Source organism: Sander vitreus, chromosome 15 (assembly GCF_031162955.1).
Source record: "Sander vitreus isolate 19-12246 chromosome 15, sanVit1, whole genome shotgun sequence".
In the NCBI taxonomy this organism is placed as follows: Eukaryota; Metazoa; Chordata; class Actinopteri; order Perciformes; family Percidae; genus Sander; species Sander vitreus.
Window position 1 is genome coordinate 25,186,151 of NC_135869.1, and position 24,657 is coordinate 25,210,807.

The window sequence follows — 24,657 nt, forward strand, 5'->3', positions numbered from 1 at the left end:
TAATCATTTTTAACAAGTTTAAAATATACAAAAACACATAGGTCTACAAATACACAAATCACTTATACGCTACAATGAACTGAAATAATTAAAGTTCAGAGAGTTCAGAGATTCGTCCCCCCCTCACATAACCTTGTCGTTTTGACCCTCCAGTCCCTCTTCTGCACTCTGCTCCAATTTTGCTTGCGCGGTCACGGGCACGCACACTGGGGGCTCGGCCCTACGCAATGGAAAGGCGGGCACGCTCGACTTAAAGCAGCGCGTTGTTCTGTTCTGTGTTGATGTGTCGCAGATTTTGCAAAAGTGAGGGAGGCAGGCAGCTGGAGTTTGGAGTGAGAGAAAAAGGCAGAGACTCGGCGCTCAAAGCAAGTGTTGACACCGGGAGAGATCGGCTGCAGTCGCACTTTAAGGGATTCCACCCCCCCCCCTGTCCTCTGTAGCGTAACTATTTTTATTTCAGCACTTGGACAATAACAACAGAGAGACAGTTTACGACTTGTTTGGAGCGTGTGGAGCAGCGCGCGGAGATGGAGCTGTCATCAATAGGAGACCAAGTGTTTGCTGTTGAGTCAATAACAAAAAAGAGAGTGAGAAAGGTAAGAGGGACGACTAGAAATTACACTTCATATAACTTACATAACTTATTTTTCTGTGTATTGTTTATCCTATTGAACAGTATATGTTCCATACGTCCCTACGCACAACAAATGTTCAGACTGATCTGTTCTTATAATTACCTGCGCCAAAGTTTAACATTGTTTCACAGCCTGAGTCGCATCCTGTATCAATACACTGTGCAGCCGCTGAGATGCTGCAGCATGAACGTGTTTTGAGGGAGGCTACGCAGCTGTAGTACAAAGATGGGAAAGGGGGTGTGTAGCTAGGCTATTCTGAAAACGGGTGTACGGCCAGTGTGCGGGGAGCTGCGCAGCTGATTTAAGTTTCGCCAGCCAACGGCTGAGCGCCGGTGTGAAACTGCTGCGTAATGTCAGTCACTGAATGCTGCGTAATGGGGGGCCATTGATTCTACAGAGGATGAGATGTGGACTCGTAACAGATGAAAAGTGAGCGGCACACTGTCGTTTTTGACGCAGCACGTGCACACACAGTGTATAATAAATAAAAAGTGCAGTGCGTCATCACCTTCATAGGCTAGGCTAATAGCTTGTTGTGAAATGGTGAAACAAATGTATCCTACTACCGGTGTCCTCATAAATAAACAGTTTTCCTCCACATGGGCTACCGGAGTATCCGGGGAGTTATACAGTTATTTTTCTCTGGAATGGTTGCGATCCTTCTAGAAGGCTAGCTGGTTGAACGTTGCGCAACATCACGTTGTTTACGCGTTCCCATGGCCCCACCTATCAGAGCCACCGGTGTAATGGTCAAGAGAGAGCCCGTGCATTGTTGAAACCAGCCGTGCGCGGTCACGTCACCGCGATGCGAGAGAAAAAGCTGCTGTTTGGAGGCCGCCCAGCCCCGCTGTCATTGACGTCATTCCTCAGAAAAACAACATTTGAAAGGGAGAAAAATGTACATGATCCTCCTTCCCTCTCTCTCCTCCCCTCCTCGCTCCAAACTTTAAAGGGACAGTCATCCTTTTTCTCTCGCATTCAAAACACAGCAGCTGGTTTTTCCATCACACTGGACCAGATTTAAAATACAAGTTGTGTAAATGTGCACTGCTGCTTATCCTCTGTAAGTGTAACCCCCCCCCCCCTCTGTCTCCTCAGGGTAATGTGGAGTATCTACTGAAATGGCAAGGATGGCCACCAAAGTGAGTAAGCCTTGAGTCATCATCCAGTGGGCTCATGCTTTCAGTATAAACTCCGTAACCTTTTTAAAATATGCTTCTTGATACCTGCGCACCATGTCCTGTGAAGACAGACAGATAGATAGATAGATAGATAGATAGATAGATAGATAGATAGATAGATGTATTTACTTATTTGAATGTGTGTTGGCAGGTACAGTACTTGGGAACCAGAGGAAAATATTTTGGACCCGCGTCTGGTCCTGGCCTACGAAGAGAAGTGAGTAATCTTGAAGAGCTTATTGTTTTATGCTTGCAAAGCACTTTTTTGTGTTTTTTTTTTTTTTTCTCTCGCTCACAATCTGTTTGTCACTTTATCTCTGTCCTCTCTCTGTCCCCTGTTTCTATATCTCTCTCCCCCTCAGTCAGGAGAAGATCAGAGCTCTGGCCTATCGCAGGAAAGGTCTAAGACCCAGGAGGCTCGTCCTGCGGGTAGCGACACTTACCTTTCTTCTTGTCTCACAAACCTTTGTTATACCTATCTCCACTAATGCTGACTGCTCAGTGAGGACTCTGTTTTTTTTTTTCACAGACAGTTGTCACATTAACCCAGGAGATGATTGTTGGTAACACAACGTCTCAGAATAAACCGTCAGATAGGTGCTCTTTAAGTTGATCAATTTTGAGTACCTTTAAAACAAGAAGAGTCCAAATTAAAGCAGCAGAGATTGAGATATCTTCACTTTTAGTCCCTAGTATGGGTCAAGCTCATTTCCCATAATGCAACTATCACATCTTTTATTTGACCCTACCCACCTGGTAATACCCACCTTCTTTTAAACCCTACATCTCCAGTTTGTAATGCAGGCTTTCTGTTAAAAATGTTTAAGTGTGAAGACAGTGCCCATGTTCATCGTAATACAGGAACATGTCCCCCGGTGCAACAGTGTGGTTCATTGATGTGTTTTTAACTACGCTAGATATTTAGTTCGATATTTATTTATACTCTGATTTATGACCTACTTCCTGCAAAACTAATGACCATCAGCTGCCCTCAGCTGTACTTTATGTATGTTTAATGCATATTAGCAAATGTTAGCTAACAGGCTAATTAGCTAACAGGCTAAACTGAAATGGTTAATCTGGTTAATGTTACTTGCTAAATATCAGCATGTTAGAACGATCACTGTTAGCATGTTGGCATGCTGACGTTAGCATTAAGCTCAAAGGACAGTTGTAAGTACAGTCACACTGAGCTGCTAGCATGGGTGGAGACTTTTTGGACAACAGTGGAGCTCTATGGCACAGTGGACTAGGCTATAATCAGGCTTTTGATACACAGTCAATACCTAGTAGGATCAATAATTGTTGGTTTTTGTAATTTTATTGGATTTGTTTACTACATTTTCCATATATGTCCTTTTTGTCACAAAGTTGTCAACAAATACATTTTGTTCGGCCAACGGAAAGTACCCAGATGACAGAATTGTACCTGGGAACCTAATGTCACTGTTGGATCAAAATGAATACAGCAATGATTCATGTGTTAACCCGTCACATTTGCTCTGCCCCAGAATATCTTTGCCATGGACCTCCGCAGTGCCAACAAGGCCTTGGAGAAGCCCCCCCCTCGATTGCGTCTCTCCCTCACCCGCTCCATGAGTACAGATGTGGACCAGGGCGAGCAGAGCAGCCTGTACCGTGGCCTAGCCAGGAGGAAGAGCAAGCAGAGGGTGTCCAAACGGGGGCCAGCGGTACCCTCAAACAAATCCACTTTTCCACTGGAGAAGATTGAGGAGCCCATTGTAGAGGACTGGGGCGTCACCAGCGAAGAAGAGAAGCATGAGTCTGAAATCATTACCGAAGAGAGAAGTAAAGACAGTTTATATGGTTTGTTTGTCAAGTTACAATTCCAGTAGATTGGTCATGACCTTTAAAAATGAACAAAATGTCTCTTTTTCTTTCCTTAGGTCAGTCAGAGTGCAGCTCCCCACCCTTGCTTGAGCGACAGGACTTAAAGATGGATGTAGAGGAGAAGGTGGACGCCGACCTGACAGCGGTAGGCACAGAAACATGGACTGACAGACCGGGCGGAGGGACATCTGAAACGAGACAGAACCAAACGTTTGCGTGCGACCAATCAAAAGACAGTGCCTCGGTGCCTGAGGCCATACCGGAAGATGTGGTTTCTGTGAGCGACAGGTCAGACTGGGACATAGGTGAGGAGAGCGTGGAGTCAGATGGATTAGAGATTAGATTAGAGGGCAGTGTTTGTCAGAGCAGCAACACGACCTCGGTGATAGTGAGCGTTCAGGGGAGCAGCAAGATGGCATGTGAGTGCTCCCCTACTGAGGCGAGGAATGACGAAGTGAGTGACGACAATCCGAGTGTTACTACGACAGCACCGGGCAGTCAGCCTGCTCCCGTTGCAGCAGAACAACCCGGGAACGTGATTTCTACAGACGTGACTATCAACTCTCTGACGGTGACTATTAAAGAAGCCGTTGTGGCTGAAGGCTTCTTTAAGGGCTATTGAATAATGAGAAAGAGATCAAGAGAGATCAGAATAACCATAATTAGACTAGCCACTCATTTTATACATGTAAATATATGTGTATATTGGGTAATTCCATCCATCCATCCATTTTAATCCGCTTATCCGGGGGCCGGGTAGCGGGGCAGCATGCTATAAGCAAGGTATTGCGGACATCCCTCTGCCCAGCAACGTTTTCCAGCGCTTTCTGGGTAACCCCGTGGCGTTCCCAGGCAAAATTAGATATATAATTTCTCCAGCGTGTTCTGGGTCTACCCCGGGGCCTTTTATCAGTTGGACGGGCCTGGAAAACTTCTAATGGTGTGTTCACGCCAAATTCAAAACAACCTTTTTGAAAGTCAAAGCAAAGACGCAAATAGATAGTCGTGAAAATCAAAACAGGGTTCAAATACTCCTGCATAGCGTAGCCCTGATCGTTCCAAACTCCATTCAGAAAATAGACCTGACAAAGCATAAATTCAGACTTTTTACAAATTGGCATCGCGATGTAGTTATTTTGGCGTACTTTTATCCCTTTATTGCAATTAACCACAGCTAAATCTGTACCTCAAGTAGCGCTGGAAGTGGCAGTCATCCAGATGCACTTCCTGCACACCGAGCTGTGTGTGCCTCCGGATGATGTCATGAACCCAGACACGATTTGGTTTTCCGACGTATCTGGGACTTCCACAACGGGTACAAAGCAGCAAAAGTGGTTATTTGGCCATGGATGATGAGGGAAAGAAACGTCGTTGGTGCCAACAGCGATACACCAGCGAGTCTCAAGTGAGTAACGCAAATAAACACAAATGCTCCCAATATGATTGCAGTCAAACTCGCGCGATCAACGCAAGGTGAAAGTTCCCTTCACGGTTGGTGTAAACAGAACATAACGGGAGGCACCCAGGAGGCATCCTGATCAGATGACCAATCCAACTCAACCCTTTAGAAGTAGCAGCTGCTCTACTCCAGGTTACCTCCGGATGTCTGGGCTCCTCACCCTATCATAAAAGCCACCCTACGGAAGAAACCCATTTCGGCTGCTTGTATCTGTGATGTCATTTTTTCGGTCACTACCCAAAGCTAATGACCAGGGCCAGAGGGAGTCTGCGGACCCAGAATTCCGCAGACTTTAAACACAATATAAAATAAAACTCTGAATGTTAACACATCTCCACCCCAAGCAGGAAGACAGTCCGCTAAATTCCACAGATTTTCATTCTGAATCAACGGTAAAAACTGTAAAAACATCCGCAGATTCCGTTTGGGTCTGCTCATGACCATAGGTGAGGATCCAAACATAGATGGACTGGTAACGCTCGCATCACTTCTGATGCCGCATCAAACCGCCTGTCCATCTTTCACTCCATTTTACCTTCACTCGTGAACAACACCCCAAGATACTTGAACTTCTTCGCTTGGGGCAGTAACTCACTCCCAACCCAAAGGGAGCAATCCATCGTTTTCCGGCAGAGAACCAAGGCCTCAGACATTTACTGACTCTCATCTCAACCGCTTCACACTCCCTGCAAACCGCCCCAGTGCATGCTGGAGGTCATGTTCTAATGAAGCCAACAGAATCACATCATCTGCAAAAGCATATGGATAAGTCTTCCCCCCCAAGTCTTCAAACTCTGCCTCCTCCACAGAGGATGTGTTAGTCGGGTTCAGGAGTTCCTCAAAGTGCTCTTTTCACTGCTCGACAATATCTCCAGTCCAGGTCCGCACTTCTCCTCCCCTGCTGAACACAGCCTTAGCCAAGCCCTGCTTTTCCTTCCTGAGTTGTTTAAAGGTTTGCAAGGACAAGCAAAAGTCTTTCTCCATAGCCTTCTCAAACTTCTCCCACACCCTGGTTTTTGCTTTGGCGACCGTCTTAGACCGTCTGGCCAACCGGCTGCTTCAGGAGACCCCTGGGCCAACCAAGCCGAAAGGCCTCCTCCTTTAGCTCAAAGGGTCATTAGGTTGCTGCCACGAACAGGCACTGACAAACTTCTGACCACAACTCCTAGTATCCACCGCCACAATGGAGGTTTTGAACATGGCCCACTCAAATTACCCTGTCCTCAACCTCCCCGGGATGCACAAAACAATTCTTCCGGTGGCGGGAGTTGAAGACATGGCGGACAGGAGCCTCAGCCAGACATTCTCAGTTCATCCTCACTACACGTTTGGCCCAGCCCCTCTCCAGGAGTTTGGTTCCAGAGCCAGCGCAAATATATTTAGCTGATATCGCTCCACCTCCCGCACCAGCTCCAGTTCCTTCCTCACCAGAGAGGCGATGTTCCACGTCCCTAGTAGAGCCAGTCTGCGATGCCAGGGGTCAGAACGCCGAGGTTCCCACCTTTGCCTGCCTCTCGGCTCACAATGCAGCCAACCCCAATGCCTATCCCTGCGAGTGGTGGGCCCACAGGGTGGCAGCTCCACGTTGTTCTTTCAAGATGTGCCTGACCGAGCCCCATAGGTCAAGACTCTATAGGTAATTCCACGTGTTTACAAAGCTACACTCATTTCCTACTGAGTTCAAGAAGACATTGTTGCCTTTGAATAATTAATGAGTGGTCATTTTATCATTGTGGCTCATGTTAGGCGTGATAGGAAGCCTGAGGCCCCAAAAATGTCCTCAAATCATCCATTGCAATCCAGAGGACTAAATGGATCTCCATGGCAGCTTTCATTCCTGGGGTCACTGGGTTCTCTGAGAGGTGGCGACAGATGCTGAGACAACAAACGAAACAAACCACATTACTACTTCCATGCAGCTACTTTTTCCAGTCATCCTCCAGCCAGACACATTCAGATCTGTTCTTGGGGCCTGTTTCAGGCACTCCTTTTTCTTGATAATAATGTTTTGTAAAGATATTGTTCTTTTTCAGTATTTGCACAGTATTTAGTTACTGCATGCCCTGTCAGTGTGTGCCACACATCCACAAAGCCCTGTCCTGTGGTTTGTTAAGGTCTATTTCTGTCACACACAAAAAATAAAACAAAGCAAGAATTAATGCCTGCCGCTTAGATTCTAAGTTCTGCATTTCAAGGAGGCTGGATGCACAAAAAGAAGTACACAGTTGTGTTTGTTGTCTGTCTTACTGTCCTTTTACTTTTCAAGTATGAAATGCTACCTGGTTCTATTTTTGTATTACCAATTGTTAGTCTTCTCTTTTCACTAGCCTTTGTGTATTTCAAAAGAGGAGATATCAGTTTACATCACCGCTGTTCCGCCGTGTACAAATGGAAGCAAATATGCATTAGGTCAGACTGTAGTGCGCTATTATTTATTGCATGTCACATGTATAAGCTAAACTAACTTATGTCACTTATGTGTCTTTCTCTGACAAAGATGAACTGTCAAACATGTCTTCTCTCTAAAAATGGATTTTTATTTTGCATTTCCAATAAATATGTACTAAAATAACGGTCTCCTGCAGCATATTTATCATGAGGTGGTACTGCAAGTACCTCTTATGTACATTAAATATCAGATAGCAGGTTGAGGATGCCTCACATCGATGGGAAAAAGCAGAAACCTCACAAATCCCAAAGTTACCTCTTGAAACACACCGCAGCCCAGTTTTATTAATGTATTTGTTTTAATTAAGGGTAAAGTTGAGCACCTGAGTATCTTTAAAGTCTTACTCAATTGAGTTTTTATTGAAGCAGCGGGTACTGCACCCGAGTGGGGAAAATGTGCAAATGTCTTTCTGTAAGCATCAGAAACTTGCTGCTTATGTGAGCTCTGTTTCTCAGCCTTTTTAAACCCTAATGATCTAAAATATTAAATCTAAGCTAATTTTTACTCTGAAAGATGCAACTCTGTACTTTTTTTTTTTTTAAAACAGCTATTTCACTTAAACTCTGGTAAAATGTGCAGTAACAATACAATAATGCTGAATGTGTTATGCATCCACTATTACTGCCTAGATAGTGAACAATCGTACTGCCATGTGCCACCACTAGAGGGCGTGTTGCTCTCAGAAAAGAAATTACTGTAAGTGACGCCATCAAGTGCAAGTTAATAGTCTCTGAATCATAGGCTCAGTATGCCTGAAGTGCAGCAGTAGAAGTGGAAGGGGGGGGTACACACAGTACACACTAACAAGAAACATAATTTAGAATTCAACCATGCTACTTAAAGTGACCTACTGTGAATTTGGAATTGTGGTTGAGCTGGAAAAGAGAAAATTAACAGGTTATAATGTGAAATCCCAAGATCAGTGAGCATCATGTCAGTGCTGGCATTTACTTTTTCCTGCTCACCAGCTGTGATCACAATCACAGGGGTCTAAATCCAAAGACCATATACTGTACATAGTGGGGCTTTTGGTTTTCAAACTTCAGGGTTACTAATCAAATGTTCTTACAGAATAAATACAATGTATTTGCAGATCCACAAAAAAACAAACAGGTTAACGTTACTAAAAAGTGAATTACTTTCTTTTCTTTAATCATGATGAACAAAGTACGGTATTATAAAATACGTGATACTACCTCATGTAAGACTGTTTCTGTCCCTGTAGGAATGACGACTCAAGTTTTGATCATTCAACGGCCAGGCCGCCGGCAGGTTGTGATCTGATCCGGAACAGGTTAGCTGTGCAGAATAATCAAAGTGATCTACCTCAATAAAAGGGAGCCAGCTGCACCATACTGGAGAAACAGAGCTTAGGCCAAAGGACAGGTGAATAACCGACTGACTTTGTGATACAGGCCCAATGTCTTTTTTTTTTTAGAAAGGTAGACCTTATTCGTTGTAAGTCTCATATTCACCAAACACACACAGCCACATGCAGGACACGTCACTGTTGGTAATTTTCATTTTATTATAAAAAACAGTATTTGAGTCCACAGTTTGTTTTTCCTTTGTACAGTAAAAAATATTAAATTAAACTCCCAAAGTTCTTAGCAGAAAGATAAAGAGGATGGAGTTTGAGGGGAGGGAGAGCAACTTCCTCCAGAGGAGGAAGAGGAGGGGGTAGGGTAGGATTTAAAGTCCAAGGGGAGCAGCAAAGGGGACGAGGCAGAAAGAGACAGATCTCCTCCTTTTTTCCTCTTTTCTGTGCAACACAGTTCATTTGGATCAAAATCCTCTGTTTATGCCAAACAGCGGAATTCTAAAAACACTAAGGAGCCCACCCCACCCATTTTTTTCACATCCCAGCCCATGTACTCAAAATGTTTCAGGCACACAGGTATGCACCCCCCCTCCCCAAGCCTCCACTGATCCATATTAAAGGTCTTTAAAGGAAGGAGTGCACACACATTCGAGGGAGAGGGCTTGCAGGTTTGCGAGGGAGGAGTCCCTTCCAGCGTGACCGATGTCCAATACAGAAGCTGGCCGGGACGTCACAATGTCCGTTCAACATGTCAAACTCATAGCAGACCCCCCAACCACTGCAATAAAACACTGACATTTAATTATTCCCACCTGGGCAGACCCAACTAAAGACATCTAAAGTGAAATGAAATATCCACTACCCCCGTCATAACAGTCATAACAAAAATATATTTCTATACGAATTGTAGCAGTCTCAGGGAACACCCCCACCCCACCCAAAAGAAAATAAATAAAGCAAACCCAAACATTTTAAAAAAAAATGAAGATATGCATCATGTTTGGATTTACATTAATAATAATCCACATCACTCTGCAAAACAGAAAGACAGATTGAATGATGGGGGTAACAAAACCGATAAAAAAGTTCTTTGCATTAAATCATTTCATCTTTAATTCTTGACCACTTTTAAAATCTTAAAAACATTTCTTAAAAAAAGTACTCCTATTTACCCCCAAAAATATCACCTTTCTTGTATTCAGCAAGAGGTGGGGGTGAGGGGGGGTGCTAGAGAAACCATCCCCCTCTTTGTCCACAATTGGCAAAAAAATATATTAACAGCAATAACTTACAATTCATTTATTCTAATTTCTTTGACTGCTTGATTTATTGTTCATCTCCCATAGGAAGTTCAGTTCAATGCATCTTTATTGAGAACATTTTAAATAACATTTAATAATAGTATAAAAAAAGAAAGGCTAAGTAATAACAATAACACTGTCCTGGGTGAGTGCAGTTTGTGCGAGGAATCACAGAGCGTTTCAGCTCAACTTGACACGTTAAGTAGAATTCCTACATGAGGTCTAAAGAGTTGTGATTCATATTCTGGCCAAGCGGGTCCTGACCGTTGCCCCCCGGCCCGTGTAGACCAGCCATGCCACTCAGCTGAGATAGCATGCCGCTCTGGTCCGACCCAAACTGCTCCATAGAGTTCTGTTGCTGCTGCTGGCTCGTTGGCTGTTGCTGTGGAGGGACCACCATGCCCGGGTGGTGCTGGTTCAGGTGGCCTGGGTGTGGGGAACCCGTCTGCATCTGGGGGGAGATGTGATGTGGGGAGGGCTGGGGCTGCATGCGCGGGGACGGGCTGGAGTGTGGCGGCTGGGACTGGGGTCTGGGTGAAGGCTGTGGGGATCGCACCTGGTTAGCTAGCGATGTGGACAGGTGTTGGTGTGGGTGTGGGGACTGGGCCATCTGCTGTGGCTGCTGAGGGCTCATGGGATTGCTGTGCTGGGCTGGTGACCCCCCAGGGCCCAAATGCTGTTGCTGCTGCTGCTGCTGCTGCTGCTGGAGCAGCCTCTGGTGGAGGGCCTGTTGGAGCAGAGCCTGAGAAGATGGAGGTGGGGGGCCACTTTGACTGGGCTGAGGGCCCTGAGGTGGCTGCTGAGGACCTCCTACACCTCCTCCACCTGGCCCTGCATCACCCCCTGGCAGGCCAGCCATGGCATTCTGCTGCTGCATCTGGAGGTGGTGCTGGTGTTGGAGCCTCTGCTGTAGTGCAGCTGTGACCTGCTGCTGTGTCACTGACCCAGGGTAACCCTGCCCCTGCTGGCCTGGGGGACCACCAGGCTGCTGGGGGCCATGAGGTGGACCTCCAGGTGGTCCCTGTCCCACTGTAGGAGGCTGCATTCCAGGCTGTCCCATGTAGCTTTGCCCCTGTGGTGGCTGTGGCTGCTGGAACTGACCATGATTTACTCCCATTTGCTGCTGCTGTTGTTGCTGCTGCTGTTGTTGGAGATGCCGTCTCATCAGCAGCTCTCTAAACTGGGGACTGTTGATATTGGCCATCTGTGGCCCCTGGCCCTGCATAACTCCTCCTCCCCCTTGCTGCTGCTGCTGCTGCTGCTGCTGCTGCTGTTGTTGTTGTTGTTGTTGCCGCTGTTGTTGCTGGAGAGCTGCCACTTGCTGCTGTTGTAAACTGCTAAGCAGCGGCCTCTGCTGCTGTTGTTGTAACTGTTGCTGCTGCTGTTGTTGTAACTGCTGTTGCTGTAACTGTTGCTGTTGTAGCTGCTGCTGTTGCTGCTGCTGCTGCTGTTGTTGCTGCTGCTGCTGCTGCTGCTGCTGCTGCTGCTGTTGTTGTTGTTGTTGCTGCTGCTGCTGCATCTGTTGCTGCTGTAGCTGGGCCATAGTGGTCATGTTGACATTTGTCCCTCCCTGAGCCCCCCCCATATGCATCCCTGGCTGGCCGCCACCTGTAGCATTCATGTTCATCTGTGGGCCCCCTCCTGCCATGACATTACCAACAGGACCCCCTGTGGGACCAGGGCCTCCAGGTACACCACCTGGGCCCCCCTGAACCCCCTTGTATTTTGAGGCCCTCTGCTTGATAAAAGCAGCCATGAGCTGTGGGTTAGATCGCAGGATGTTGAGGACTTGCTGTTGCTGGAGTGGTGAGCTAGGCGAGCGGAGAGTCCGTAATAGCTCCTGAAGGGCTGCCTGGGGGATGTTCCCACCAGCAACACCAGCCCCGGGGACACCAGTAACTCCAGGGACAGCTCCTCCCGGGATCCCACCACCAGCCGCTTGCTGCTGTTGTACCATATTCATCAAGGCAGCATGGCCTTGAGCTTGTTGCTGCTGCTGCATTTGCTGCTGCTGCTGTTGTTGTTGTTGTTGTTGTTGTTGTTGTTGCTGCTGCTGCTGCTGCTGCTGTTGTTGTTGCTGTTGTTGCTGCTGCTGTTGTTGTTGTTGTTGAGCTGCTATCATGGCTGGATGGCTCATTTGGTTCATCATAGTTTGCCTCTGCTGAGGTGGCATCCCCTGGCCTGACCACTGCTGCTGCTGCTGAGGGTTTTGATGTGGAACACCCATCCTCTGCTGTTGAAGCTGTACCTGAGGGGGCAGATGGCCCTGGGGCAGGTTACCCTGCTGAGGGGGTTGCTGCATGGGCCCACCAGCACCAACCATCATCCCTGGTGGAGCACCTTGTTGTTGATCCATGTGGGCCCGGGAAGCTGCCACTGCTGCTTGGGTCTGTGGAGGCATACCCTGGGTTCCAACCATCCCTGCAGCCCCTGGGTGCCCCATGCCCATCTGTTGACCCTGACCCTGTTGATGGTGAGGGTGAGGAGGCATCAAGCCGGCAGCTGCCTGAGCTGCTTGTCTCTGAAGAGCCATCTTCCTCTGAGCATCGGCTACCTGTTGGATCTTCATGGCAATTTCTACTGCTGCCGGTGGAGGGCCAGAGGTGGGCTGCTGTTGCTGCTGTGGAAGGGATGGCTGGCCCTGGCCCTGGCCCTGGCTCAGAGGCTGTTGGCCCCCAACACTCCCACCAAGCTGCTGCTGGGGAGGTGTTGCAGAGCCAAGGACCGGTTTGCCCTGGGACTGATGGATCGGGGAGGAGCCCGGGGGTCTGCTGGCATATGGAGGCAAATTGTTGGGGTGCTGATGGAGTTGTTGGGGGTTGGTCCCGGCTCCAATTTGTTGCTGCTGCTGGCCCTGAGGAAGCATCTGCTGCTGATGTTGGGGAGAGCTCATTATCCCCCCAGCCCCGCCTCCTCCACCTGCCATCTGCTGGAACTGGTGGTGAAGGGGGTGTTGAGAAGGCATGGCACTTTGTGGGGGCATTCCACCCAGCTGCTGTTGCTGCTGAACTCCAGGTCCAGAGCCCATTCCCTGCTGCGTGACTGGAGGCATGGTCTGAGTTGGAGTCTGGGGCGTTGGGGGTTGGGTTCCACCAGAGGTTGGGGTACTGGGTGCCGTGGTACCATTGTTCCCTGGCGATGGAAGTCCTACAGGTCCTCCCGGTGGCCCTCCGGCTGCCTGCCCCACTCTCTGCATGCTGGCCATCCTCCTCCGTAACATCTGGGCCTGCTGGAGCCTGTGCTGCAGCTGCTGCTGCCGGAGCTTTTGCTTGATGTTCAGACAGAACGGGACAGGACATTTGTTCTCCTGACAGTGTTTGGCATGGTAGCAGCACAGAGCAATGAGCTGCTTGCAGATGGGACAGCCGCCATTTGTCTTGCGCTTGCAGCCTTTTGTGTGCTGAACAACGCGCTTCATCTTCTGGCAGGACGGCAGGGAGCAGTTGGCGTTGCGGCACTGGCACGCGTGGACCAGTGACTGGATGCAGCGCTGGATGCTGAGACGGCGAGAGTCTCCGGGGCTCTGGGTAGCTGCTGCTGCCTGGTTGTTGCTGTCGTCATCCAGTCCAAGCCCCAGCTTATCCATCTTGTGCTCGTGACCTTTAGTGTTGTAGCAGGTGATGCACAAGTCATAGTCCTGGAGAATGAAAGGAAAAACCGAGAGATGGGGAAAATAAATTAGAACCCGAACACTGGATTAATTAATACACTTAAAACTTTCATGTGAAACTAAGTTTTATGAACAAAATTTTGTGCAGTCTTGTCTTAAATCTTGTGTCGTCTTGGCTTTTGATAAGCCTTAAAACGGCTTCATCCTTCATCTTTTCACCCGTACCCTACAGTAACATGCCCACCCAAACACAGCATTTTTTTGCAATATTTTGTTGTTGTGCATTGTGCAACTGTTACACCTAAAGAAACAGGAATGTGTCTTTGTCACTCTTCCTGCCTAGATTTTTCCAAACTTCTATCTGGAAATGTCAGGAATGAACACTCCTGTCCAAGGAACTATTGTTTGGGCCCGCGGGTGTCGCAGCATAGAAAACAATCGCCCACCATCGCAGAAATCATGACTCAGTTTAATCTCCAGTCAAATACAAAGGGTGAAAAGCCAGATTTAAGTGAGTCTCAATTCTCACCTCGCAGACGGTGCAGTGGAAGCGGGTTTCCACGTGGTGTTTACACTCATTGCAGGTGTAGACGAAGCGGTCCTGGCTCTGGTTGTGCAGCTCCACCAACATACACATGGTGCTCCACATGGCCCTCCTGAGAGAGCTGAACTCCAGGTGCTTGTCCCTGGCCAAAGTCAGGAAGGCATCGCGGCCATCCATCAGGTCACAGGCCATGAGGGGGTCAGGGTCAGTGATGGGGGGCAGCGAGTTGGCGGTGGGGCAAGCAATGAGGCGGATGACAAAGAACACCTGGGAATTAAGAGTGGAGAGGATCAGCTGTAAGAAGTGTGAACCAGGCCTTGCACGTACAGACAGGCGTTTGTAAAATTAGAATTTAGATTAATACGTACATTCAGGAAAATCGTATTACTGAAGTTCTATCTCTGAGGGTTTATCACTACGACTACCTTCATCACTACCTTTCACAGACAAGTATTCATGATCCATTTTATTTTTTTAAGATTTTTTGGGCTTTTCCGCCTTTATTTGACAGGACAGCTAGGTGAGAAAGGGGAGAGAGAAGGGGAAGACATGCAGGAAATCGTCAGGTCGGATTCAAACCCTGGACCTCTGCGTCGAGGCATAAACCTCCAAGTATATGTGCGCCTGCTATACCCACTGACCCAACCCGGCCACATCGTGATCCGTTGTTGATGTAAAAAAAAATAATATATTGATTATAGCCGCTTTAACCCTTTGAGACCCCAGTAAACCCATTTTTGTCTTTTGAATTGCATTTTTCTGCAATTGGATATCGAGTACTTCTGTTCTGGAACCCCCTTAAGCTGAACCTAGTCTGCAATACAACAGCTGAATATTTCAATACAAACAATCTGCATTCACAGAGTGGAGTCAACATGCTAACTTGGATGATATAATCAACTAAAAGAGTAGCCAGCTATTGCTATAATCAAATTAGACTTGCATACCTCTTTATGTTTCTCCATGGTGGCGTAGAGTTTCTGGGAAAGGTCATTGGAAACATTGGGCATCCCTGGTTTCTTCTTATTGGCTCGGCTCATGCTACTCTTGTTCTTGCTTGTCTTTTTATTGTTCTTCTTTTTGGCATTCTTGCTGTCTCCTTTTGTGATCTGTAAATGTTTTAATGTCAGTTTCAATACATAGCACTGCCGTGACAAACATCCATTTTTTGTGATCCTGGAAGTGATGATTACATGTGACTCTTATTCTACTCACATCTGTGCTCTCGTTGGAGGTACTGTTCTCCTCCCTCTTCCTCTCCTCCTCTTCCTGCTCCAGCTCCTTGATACTCTCTTCCAGTACGTTGGGCCAGAAGTCACCTTCAAAGTATGGCAGCTCTTTGGCACTGGTCAGCCGGTCCTCTGTTGCCTGCTTGAAGACGTCCTGAAGGACAAAGAGATAAGGGTTCAAGTGCCTATAATGCCTTTAATGTCCTTATTAGCTTTTCATTGTTTTAGAAAAATATTTTGTCACGTATATTTGTGACAGGGTTCGTTCAAGTAAAAATTACGAAAGAGAGACAAGTCTTCATATTGTGCCACAGTTTGACAATGTTAGGGACTATGGATGAGTCAATGTCTTGGGACGTGACGGTTTTCTGCAGTGATTAATGCACTAGCTCACATCGTTGGTACAATAGCTAAACTGAAAGCATTTCTCACCTTGTAATCGTGGACGATACGCTCAGCAACAGCCTTGTCCAGCATCTTCCTGTACCACTCCTGCAGCCGTTTTGGCTTGGGGATCTTCTGGTCCGCTGGGTGACAATGGAAGATGTAATCATCCCCTTCACTGGGTGGACAGGCCCAGATGTGACCCGTTGTATACCTGACACAGGGAGACATGGCGTTGTGTTCAATAGAAAATGGGTATATATATAAATATATATAAATAAAATAACATTCCATCTGCCTGCTCCTCATTTTCATGCGCTGAAAGCGGTCTGTAGCAGCGCCTGGAACGCAAAGCCTGAAGCGATATACTAGCGCGGGCCTCCGTAGATGGCGCGCGCTATGAGCATGCACGGAGACGTTCATGCTCAAGGCATTGCTCTGTGCATTATTCTCCGAAACACCAAAGGGAGTACAAACTAAATAATCTGTGAAAGAGCAAGTAGTAGAAAAGAAGAAAGTGGAAGTTAAGGAAAGCAGGATGCCTGGCAACAGTAGTAAACACATCCATGATAATCACCGACGTACCGCGGAACATTACATTTATCTCCTCTAATCATTAATATGACTGTCCATCTTCAAATTGAAATGACTGTCTGCCAGTAACACTGTTAAGAACACTTTCCATGAAGCCGTTTTTTTTTTTTAGCTTTGACAAAACGATCTCTCATGTTTTTCCACACCCTTCAGCAAAATGTTTCTTCTTTTCCCAGTGTGGTGTCTCTCTCTGACCACATATTTAAGGCGGTTTGACTCCCTGTGGTCTGTACATGGAGAATCACACAGATGTTTGGCGAACCTGCTCTTCCCAGCCGACCGCGTTGAACTGAAGGCGCAGCGCGCGCAGTTACAAAGATTCAGAGGTGCACGACCATGTGCCCCGACAGCTTGTGGAGCCTTTGTGTTGGAAACGACAGCCGTGGTGACGTCATTTTGTGGCGCGAGCATCGTACGCCGGGAACACCGTAGCTACCATAAACTTAGCTTAATGAACACACTTATCACTGCATACTGGGCTCATATTTAAACACCTGTGTAGCTATAATGCTTAAGTTTTTATTTAGAGAAATCTCAGAACTGATTTCTGCTGCTCAGTTGGGTCTCTTGCAGGCATTATGTTTGAGATAGAGATGTTCCGATACCGATACTGGTATCAGTATCAGCAACACTGTCTAAAACGCTGGTATCGGTATCAGGAAGTATTGGAGTTTATGCACCGATCCGATACCCTGAAGAAAATTTACGTTAAAGTAGTTTATTTATGTTCTTTTTCCGTAACGGACTGTCAAACTGGATGATAAAAGAAAGTTCTGTGGCGTTCATTGTTCATGTTTCACAAAGAGTTTAACCTGAGCCAGACTGACAACAAAGATAGAAATCATATCACATCCATACAGGGGTAATAGTATGTAGATGTTAAAACATAATAAAATATATGACACACTGATATCGGATCGGTACTCGGTATCGGCCGATACGCAAGTTCAGCTATCAGAATCGGGAAGCAAAAAATGCTATCGGGCCATCTCTAGTTTGAGACGAAACTTTTCTCTTACCCCTGCCTCCTGACATACTCCAGGTAGCCTATCAGGATCTCGTGGTAGACACCAGTTCTGATGACTCGAGGTTGGAAGAAGTGCACGCTGTCCAGGTAAGAGATGTACACTCGTCTCTGATTGGGAGGCGGGCAGTCTGAGCCGTACTCTTGAACATGCATGCCAAAAAAACACACATCCGCTCCATCAATGTCCTCAAATGCAAACAGGGCTTTCATCCTGTAGGGGAATGACTCCGACATCTCTCCACTGTCGACAAACCTGGAGGGAAAAAACAGCCAGGGTGAGAAAAACGGCTATGGAATCCAAGAAATGCCATCAGCAACTCTTTCCTGCTGTGTCTTTACCATAATGTTTCACCTTCTGAACTGTCTGACGAAAATACATCACAACATGGGGAGGTGTGCAAATATGGACCACAACTCTTAGCAGTGCCATGCTTTCAATGCAAAATCAACGTCAATGTGCAGTACACATTCCAGCAAGGAATTGGCACACAACCACAGCACAGAATGGATTTAGCAATTAAGCGTGAGATGTAGTATAACGGTTGGCATTTTGTGAAAAACACTAGTGAATTTTCCAAAATGGATTATGAATGGGCACTAATACTATACATTTTACTTTTTCAAAATTACCTAGACAACACAATGACTTTACTGTATTTAGTAAAAAAATGTATTGGTGGGAACTAAAAGCCGTCATCCTAAATATGTTAAATATGTTCCTCCCTCCCTCCTACCTGGACTTCATGCCCGGCTTGACCTCGACCACCTTGTCTGAGACATGCACCACACGGACGGTGACATCGCCAGCTTCAGGGAGATTGTGCCGCTTGATGTAATCATTCACTCGTGTCTCCAAATAGCACCCCAACTTGGTCTGAGGAAGTCCTGCAAAAGACAGTATGAAGGATAAAAGAAGAGAGGTGGAATACAGAGAAGGGTGGGAAAAGAGAAGAGCGATGTGAGTGATATGTACTGTATGTGTCTATGCTAACTTCACTTGTAACTATAGCCATTTTATCACCCTCTGCCTGGACTTTTATAGAAGTTTTTTTTAACAGCGGAGGGCCAGATCTCGTATCTGACTACACACAATTAACAGGTCATTTTCCTCCTCAGCCTGTAAACAGAACTCCACACAAGTGCAGCAGCTAAAGTTTAAAAGGAATAGATCAACATTTCTGTTGTCAAAACTACCAGCACCATTAAAGATCACTAATAATGTATTGTTGTATCTTGTTTGTTTAATCTGTACAAAAACTGAAGCGTAAAAACCACGTTGTGGTTTTACGAAGTTAATGTGCCTGGACATATTTGGAGTCTCTGCCGGTTGCCTTGCAAACTCACGGTGACGTCGAGACATGCGAGTGGTATCAATCTTCTCACCCAACTCTTGGCAAGACATCTAATAAGTGTATTTCCCAAAATGTTGAAGTATTCCATTTAATATCTCATACATTGGTCTCCGTCAAAAGCACAAATCCTGATGACTGATTTTGATCCCCAAAAACCCTTAAAAAATATTAGGGAGTGGAATGATTTGTAAATATCCAATAGAAAGTAAAGAGTTTGTTTTAAATGTTGATATTAAAGCAAAAACACAATCACAGTCTAAACGAAGGAAAGGAGGCAGGCAGGGCCGCAAAACAAGACATGAAATAAGCCTGTAGCTCAGCATAAATCCACTTACTTTTGGATGCATATTTGTTCTCTTTCCGTGTCTTATTGGCCTTTTTGAGGCAGTTGTCACATACAAAGCTGTGGTTGGGGAGAAAGTAAATAGTGAATGGTTACATTTGCAGGTTACATTCAGCCCTGTCACAATCAACACCAATGAGAATGATTAAGTGGCTTTAATCAAGAGAAGACTTCATTCTTTCATGTCAGTCTGCCTTTCTTTAAACAGCTTTAATGACTCTGTAATTACTTACATCTTTTAATTACAAACAGACCACACATGAAGGGAGATCAAACTTTAGGAATGAGGGACTCACTCTACACTTGAGCTGCAGAACTTTGTTTGCATGAACATCTGTTGACATGTTCTGTCCGGATCAAGTCAAGTCTCATACATATTCTCAGTTTCAACACTTTGTCTGAACTGCACCTCAATATGTTGAAACTTTGTGAGCGTTCTTAAAAATTATCTTAACACAGCACATCTACATGAAAATGTGTATTCGTGTGTGTGTTAGGACTGAAGTGTTTTCCATCACATTTATTGATGTTTTGGATTATTTTAAAGCTTTTCAATGAATACAAAAGGCCACTTCCCCCCCCAGACCCAGCCATAGCCATGTAACAGAATGTACAGAATGTGTGTACGATAGCTGGCTCACCCCGACGGCCATATGGTATCATGATGCAGGACACAGATCTGGTGCATTTTACGACCGCAGTCGTTACATTCCACAAGTCTGAGAAGGGAGAGGAGACAAAAGACAGCCAATATAATAACAACTCACATTATTGATATATAATATAACCTAATTCAAATGGCTCAAATATTTTTATTTATTTTTTTATCTAAAAGCAAGATGCAATTTTAACTAAAAACATAAAATCATTGATCTTCCAGCATCACAGAGATGGTGCGAAATAATTATAAAGAGAAATAAAAAGCGGACATACAACTCAGGGTCGAGTGTGTCGTTCTTCTTCCGTTGGAACTGCTCTTTGTTGATGGACCTGTGGGGGGGGCGGGGGGGAGAAATAAAAAAAAATAAAAAAAATAAAAAATCAGAAAACAAACCACTGCAACAGACACAAGGTAATCCTCTTAAAGCTGCAGTAGTTTTTTTTAAATCATATTTGCTGAAACTGTCACTATATCCTGACTATAGCACACGAAAAAGATCTGCCAAAAAAATTAATAAAATATCACGTTCCTCTGCCACCTCCTAGTGCTCCTAATGGCATTTGCAAGATTCCATCGCGCCCGAAGATTAGCAACCAATCAGAGCCGAATAGTCTAACGCAGTATCAATGAATTATGAACTGCTGCAAACTGTCAAACTACGCAGCACTGATCAAATGTTGAAGAGTTAAGCTAAAATCACCGCACTGGTTAAAAATATTCTCATATTACAGGTAAAGAGTACACTAACATAGGTTTCTGAAAACATTTAAAGCTTGAAATAGGCTATGCACTAACATAATCCTGATTCATATTTGATCAGCGCTGCTTAGTTTTACAGTTTAACAGCAGTTCAGGAGCAGTCATTGATACTGTGTTAGAGACTCCTCTGCTCCGATTGATTGTTCCTTATGCCACTAGGAGCGCCAGGAGAAGGCAGAGGAATGTGATTTGTTCAGATTATCACATATGTAGTACTGTCAGGATATACTCAGTTTGTTTTATAAAATTTACTGTAGCTTTATGACTCCAGGCTGCGTGCAGAATCCAATATCTTCAATCCATAAACATGTGTATCGAAATACATAATGTGCCCACAAGCTAAATATTTCAGCACTACGTTCTGATTATTTATCCCATGCCTAAGATAAGAGAAATGAACTCTTGTCAGAGGTAAGAGTTTTAAATATAACATGGCTACTATATGATGGTGATGTGAAATACTGAAAGAATTAAACTATATGACAAAGATGAAATCACCCAATAAGAAAAGAGGACTTTATGTATTAAAGTTTTCTTTTTTCTTATGTATTGTTTTAGATTTATCTTAAACATTTCAACCAAATGGCAATCTCCAGTCAAAACTATAGCTGAGCCATTGGTTATTATCATTATCGATCAATCTGTTTGGACTATAAAAAGGTTACAAAACAGTGAAAAATGTCCACTTTCACAGAGCACTAGGTGATGTCATCAAATGTCTTATTTTGTCCAACAAACAGTACAAAGACATTTAATTTACATGGATATAACACAGAGAAAAGCAGCAAATCTTCATACAGGAGAAGCTGGAACGAGGGAATGTTTGGCATTTTTACTTAAAAAAAAAGAAAGAAATGACTTAACCCATTATCAAAATAGTTCAGCTCAACAGAACTTTACTTCAGAATTCTAGAAAAGATCCCAAAAGTTCCCAAACATACAAAATATGTAACGCGTTGGGAGAAATTATGCACAAGATGTCTTCAGTTTATTATTTCAATTTTATGAAGTGGTGCAGCCATAAAAAACAAGCCTCGGGTTTGAATATTTCACTCAGTGTAAACACCATATAGCTTCAATGACTGACTGGAATAAGCTGCTACCGAATATATATGTGACACTGTCAGTCAAACAATACTATGAGAAGTATAATAAGTATATAATAAGACCATTTTTCTTACCCTAAAAGTACTTTAGGGGAAATAAAAAAGGTTACACCCTAACCATTGTCACTTTATTATTTTTGTCTCCATATGCTCTTGTAAATGTTGTATTTTTATTATTATTTTAGTTTAGGTTTTTTTTTATATAACCCTTCTTTCTTTCTCTCTCTTTTTCACTTTCTCTCTGTACTATTGCTGTCCTTGTATGCTGGATCAATATAGGTTCATCTTATCTTAACCCTAAATTAATGCTTGTGTGGTCTTTTTTAACAAGAGTTTGGGGGTTAGATATTCAAAGAATGTAGAGCTTATAACAGCTGGCACTCAATCTTTGATGCTTCTAATACCAGAATTGCATAACTGCTCGTCTGGACATGCATTACTTGAGAACCTCTCAGTTTTGATGGGGGGTGGGAGAGCTGTTGTCTGCTGTGTGCGAGAGGAAGGCAGGATTTTGATGGTACTCACGTCTGAGGCTGCAAGGGGTCGTCCCCCAAGGAAATACTCTCGCCCTGGATTTCGTTGAAACACTTCTCACAGAAGTGGTACCTGTCAGCAAGAAGCCCATATTTTGGTGAACTACACCATTCGTCATCAGCACAGCCAATCACAGAGAGGGCACGAAGAAGCAGCCGCCAATCAGGGCAGGGCAGGACAGGCCAGGGGGCGCACACACAGGAGGAGGTAGAGGGCAAGGTAGGTCGTCGCCAGGAGGAAGCAGCCAATCGTGATGCAGGGTTTTTGTGTGGGCGGGTGTTTTGATTTTGCGCATAAATTTTGGAGTGGATGATTGGTCACACCAAAACAGGCCAATGCAGACATCACAAGCGTTAAAAAAGGAGGGAGAGAAGGGAAGGGGGGGGGACGGAGATGGGGAAGGGAGGTCAAAATGAATATTAAAAAAGCGTGAAATAAATCGTTACAGGTCAGACGAGGACAATGGAGGGGACAGAGAGGGGGGGGGGGGGACATGGAGGAGGGAGGGACGGACAGGATGTGAACAACAATCAACAGAGGACAGAGAGCCAAGGCAAAGCAAAGATTAGCGTCAGACGTCCAGTGGTAAACAACAACAACATTACAGCAACATGAGAGACCACTAGGAGCTGTGAAGGAGGAGGGGGGGTGAGGATACGAGTCTCTGAACATGATAGGGTGGATGAGGAAAAAAAATAAATGGCAAAGCAACAAGAGACCCATCATCCTTTTAGTTCATTCAAAAAGTGGGAACCTTTCTTCTGGTGGTGAGAATGGATCCCCCCGCCCTCTATTTATTTATTTATGCAAGTTTATCAGAAAACGCAAGCCGTCATGTGTTGTGCACGTAAATTTACTCAGTGGGAAACAATGGCGCAACAAATAAAGAATAACTACTGAAGAAGACAGGAGCCCACTTTATGAATGACCACATAATGAAAATTAAAACGAACTATGAAGATGGAAAATGTTGCCATTGTAACCATTGGAAGCCAAATTAAAACTCATCTGTGATTGCACTGATTGCATGTAGAAAATATAATCAATGTGCAAAATACAACAAGACACATACTGTAAGCTGATCTCCTTGGCTGCATTTTCACAGCAAATGTCTAAATGTCGACAATACTTTCTGAAGGCTATCTGCGTGTGTTCCAATGTATCGAAAGCCCTTACCTGTTCTGGTAGCTAAAATAAGCAGCGTCACGTTGGATGGTGCATAATTGTTTTCCATAGCAGCATAGAGTTTGGGGGGAAAACTCATACTGCAACAATAAAGAGACAAAAAAAGTTGTTTGCAGACCTGTTATCTGAGGAAAACGCATCATATGCATAAAACGCATAAATACACTCCTCACACAAACATACAGTACTTTGATCCACAACAATGACAAACTCATAGCTCAAAACACACTTGCATGTTAGTATGACTTCTGTGACTCATTTATGTGGTCACGCATAACCTAAACCTTACCCTAATCTAAGCTCTTATAATAGTTAGATATTTTGGGAACTACTCTTTACTTTCTAGCGGAGAGTGACGGTAGATGAGAAGATCAATACCACTCTCCAAGTGTCCGTTACATATTAGACTACAGCCAGCAGCTTGGTTAGCTTAGCATAAACACTGGAAGCAAAGAGAAGCAGCTAGTCTGGCTCTGTCCAAAAGTTACAAAATCCAACAACCTGCACTGCTAAAGCTCACTAATTAACATGGTTCGTTTGTCTTGTTTGTCTTATTCATTTCTTGACCAGGAGCCACCACCCCAGACTCAAAGTCAGGCACATAACTCCCCTAACATGTTTTTACATTTTAGTTTTTGTCCAGATCTCTCTCTCTCATCCAGAAAGCAAGCGAACATGCATATTTCCCCAAATGTCACTACAAAACTATTTCTTTAAAACCCAATCCTGACCACAAATTAGTAAAAGAAAAAAAATCAAAGCAAAATGTCTTCACTAAAGAAACCATTCCTCTTCTGGGACCACATGCGTTTATAAAAACAAAAACACACACTCTCACCTTCCTCCCACAACAGTATCCCAGGCCCTGCATGACGGGATCGATCTCAGACTCAAACACCTCAGCCAGCTTGGAGCAGTACTTGTAGACGCGGGACGTCTTGCGGTTGTACAGCCAGGCATTGTTGAACATCAGCCAGATATCCTCGACGTACTGCCAAGGCTCTTGGTACTGTCCCGTGTCCAGTTTCCGCTTGATGGTCGACAGATCCATGGGGTTCTTCACGATGTCAAAGTAGTCCTGATTAGGGAGGGGCGCCATCCGGAATCGAGTCGCATGTCGAGGTAAAGTTGA

At 45.0% G+C, this 24,657-nt stretch overlaps 2 protein-coding genes across 8 annotated transcripts in view; one reads left to right on the plus strand and one right to left on the minus strand.

Annotated features, from left to right (window-relative positions):
• The first annotated feature begins 510 nt into the window (after positions 1-510).
• cbx7a (chromobox homolog 7a) lies at positions 511-7,717 on the plus strand. Its single transcript, XM_078268879.1, has 6 exons — positions 511-596; positions 1,734-1,777; positions 1,968-2,033; positions 2,179-2,245; positions 3,328-3,625; positions 3,724-7,717. Exons 1-6 carry the CDS (start codon positions 528-530, stop codon positions 4,287-4,289), a joined length of 1,110 nt encoding a protein of 369 aa, XP_078125005.1. The 5' UTR covers positions 511-527; the 3' UTR covers positions 4,290-7,717.
• Positions 7,718-9,083: 1,366 nt separating this feature from the next.
• ep300b (EP300 lysine acetyltransferase b) overlaps positions 9,084-24,657 on the minus strand; it is a 34,693-nt gene continuing 19,119 nt past the window's right edge. For 4 of the 7 annotated variants that reach the window (XM_078268877.1, XM_078268873.1, XM_078268875.1 and 1 more), the window contains exons 18-30: positions 24,364-24,603; positions 23,517-23,605; positions 22,332-22,442; positions 20,214-20,270; positions 19,922-19,999; positions 19,273-19,340; positions 18,320-18,470; positions 17,578-17,838; positions 16,013-16,178; positions 15,567-15,734; positions 15,299-15,460; positions 14,337-14,618; positions 9,084-13,834 (exon numbers count right to left, since the gene is read on the minus strand). In XM_078268877.1, coding sequence (XP_078125003.1) covers positions 10,409-13,834; positions 14,337-14,618; positions 15,299-15,460; positions 15,567-15,734; positions 16,013-16,178; positions 17,578-17,838; positions 18,320-18,470; positions 19,273-19,340; positions 19,922-19,999; positions 20,214-20,270; positions 22,332-22,442; positions 23,517-23,605; positions 24,364-24,603 — 5,259 coding nt within the window. In that variant the 3' untranslated portion in view covers positions 9,084-10,408. The remainder of the gene's footprint in view (positions 13,835-14,336; positions 14,619-15,298; positions 15,461-15,566; positions 15,735-16,012; positions 16,179-17,577; positions 17,839-18,319; positions 18,471-19,272; positions 19,341-19,921; positions 20,000-20,213; positions 20,271-22,331; positions 22,443-23,516; positions 23,606-24,363; positions 24,604-24,657) is intronic. The other 3 variants (XM_078268878.1, XM_078268876.1, XM_078268874.1) reach the window with 1 other exon arrangement.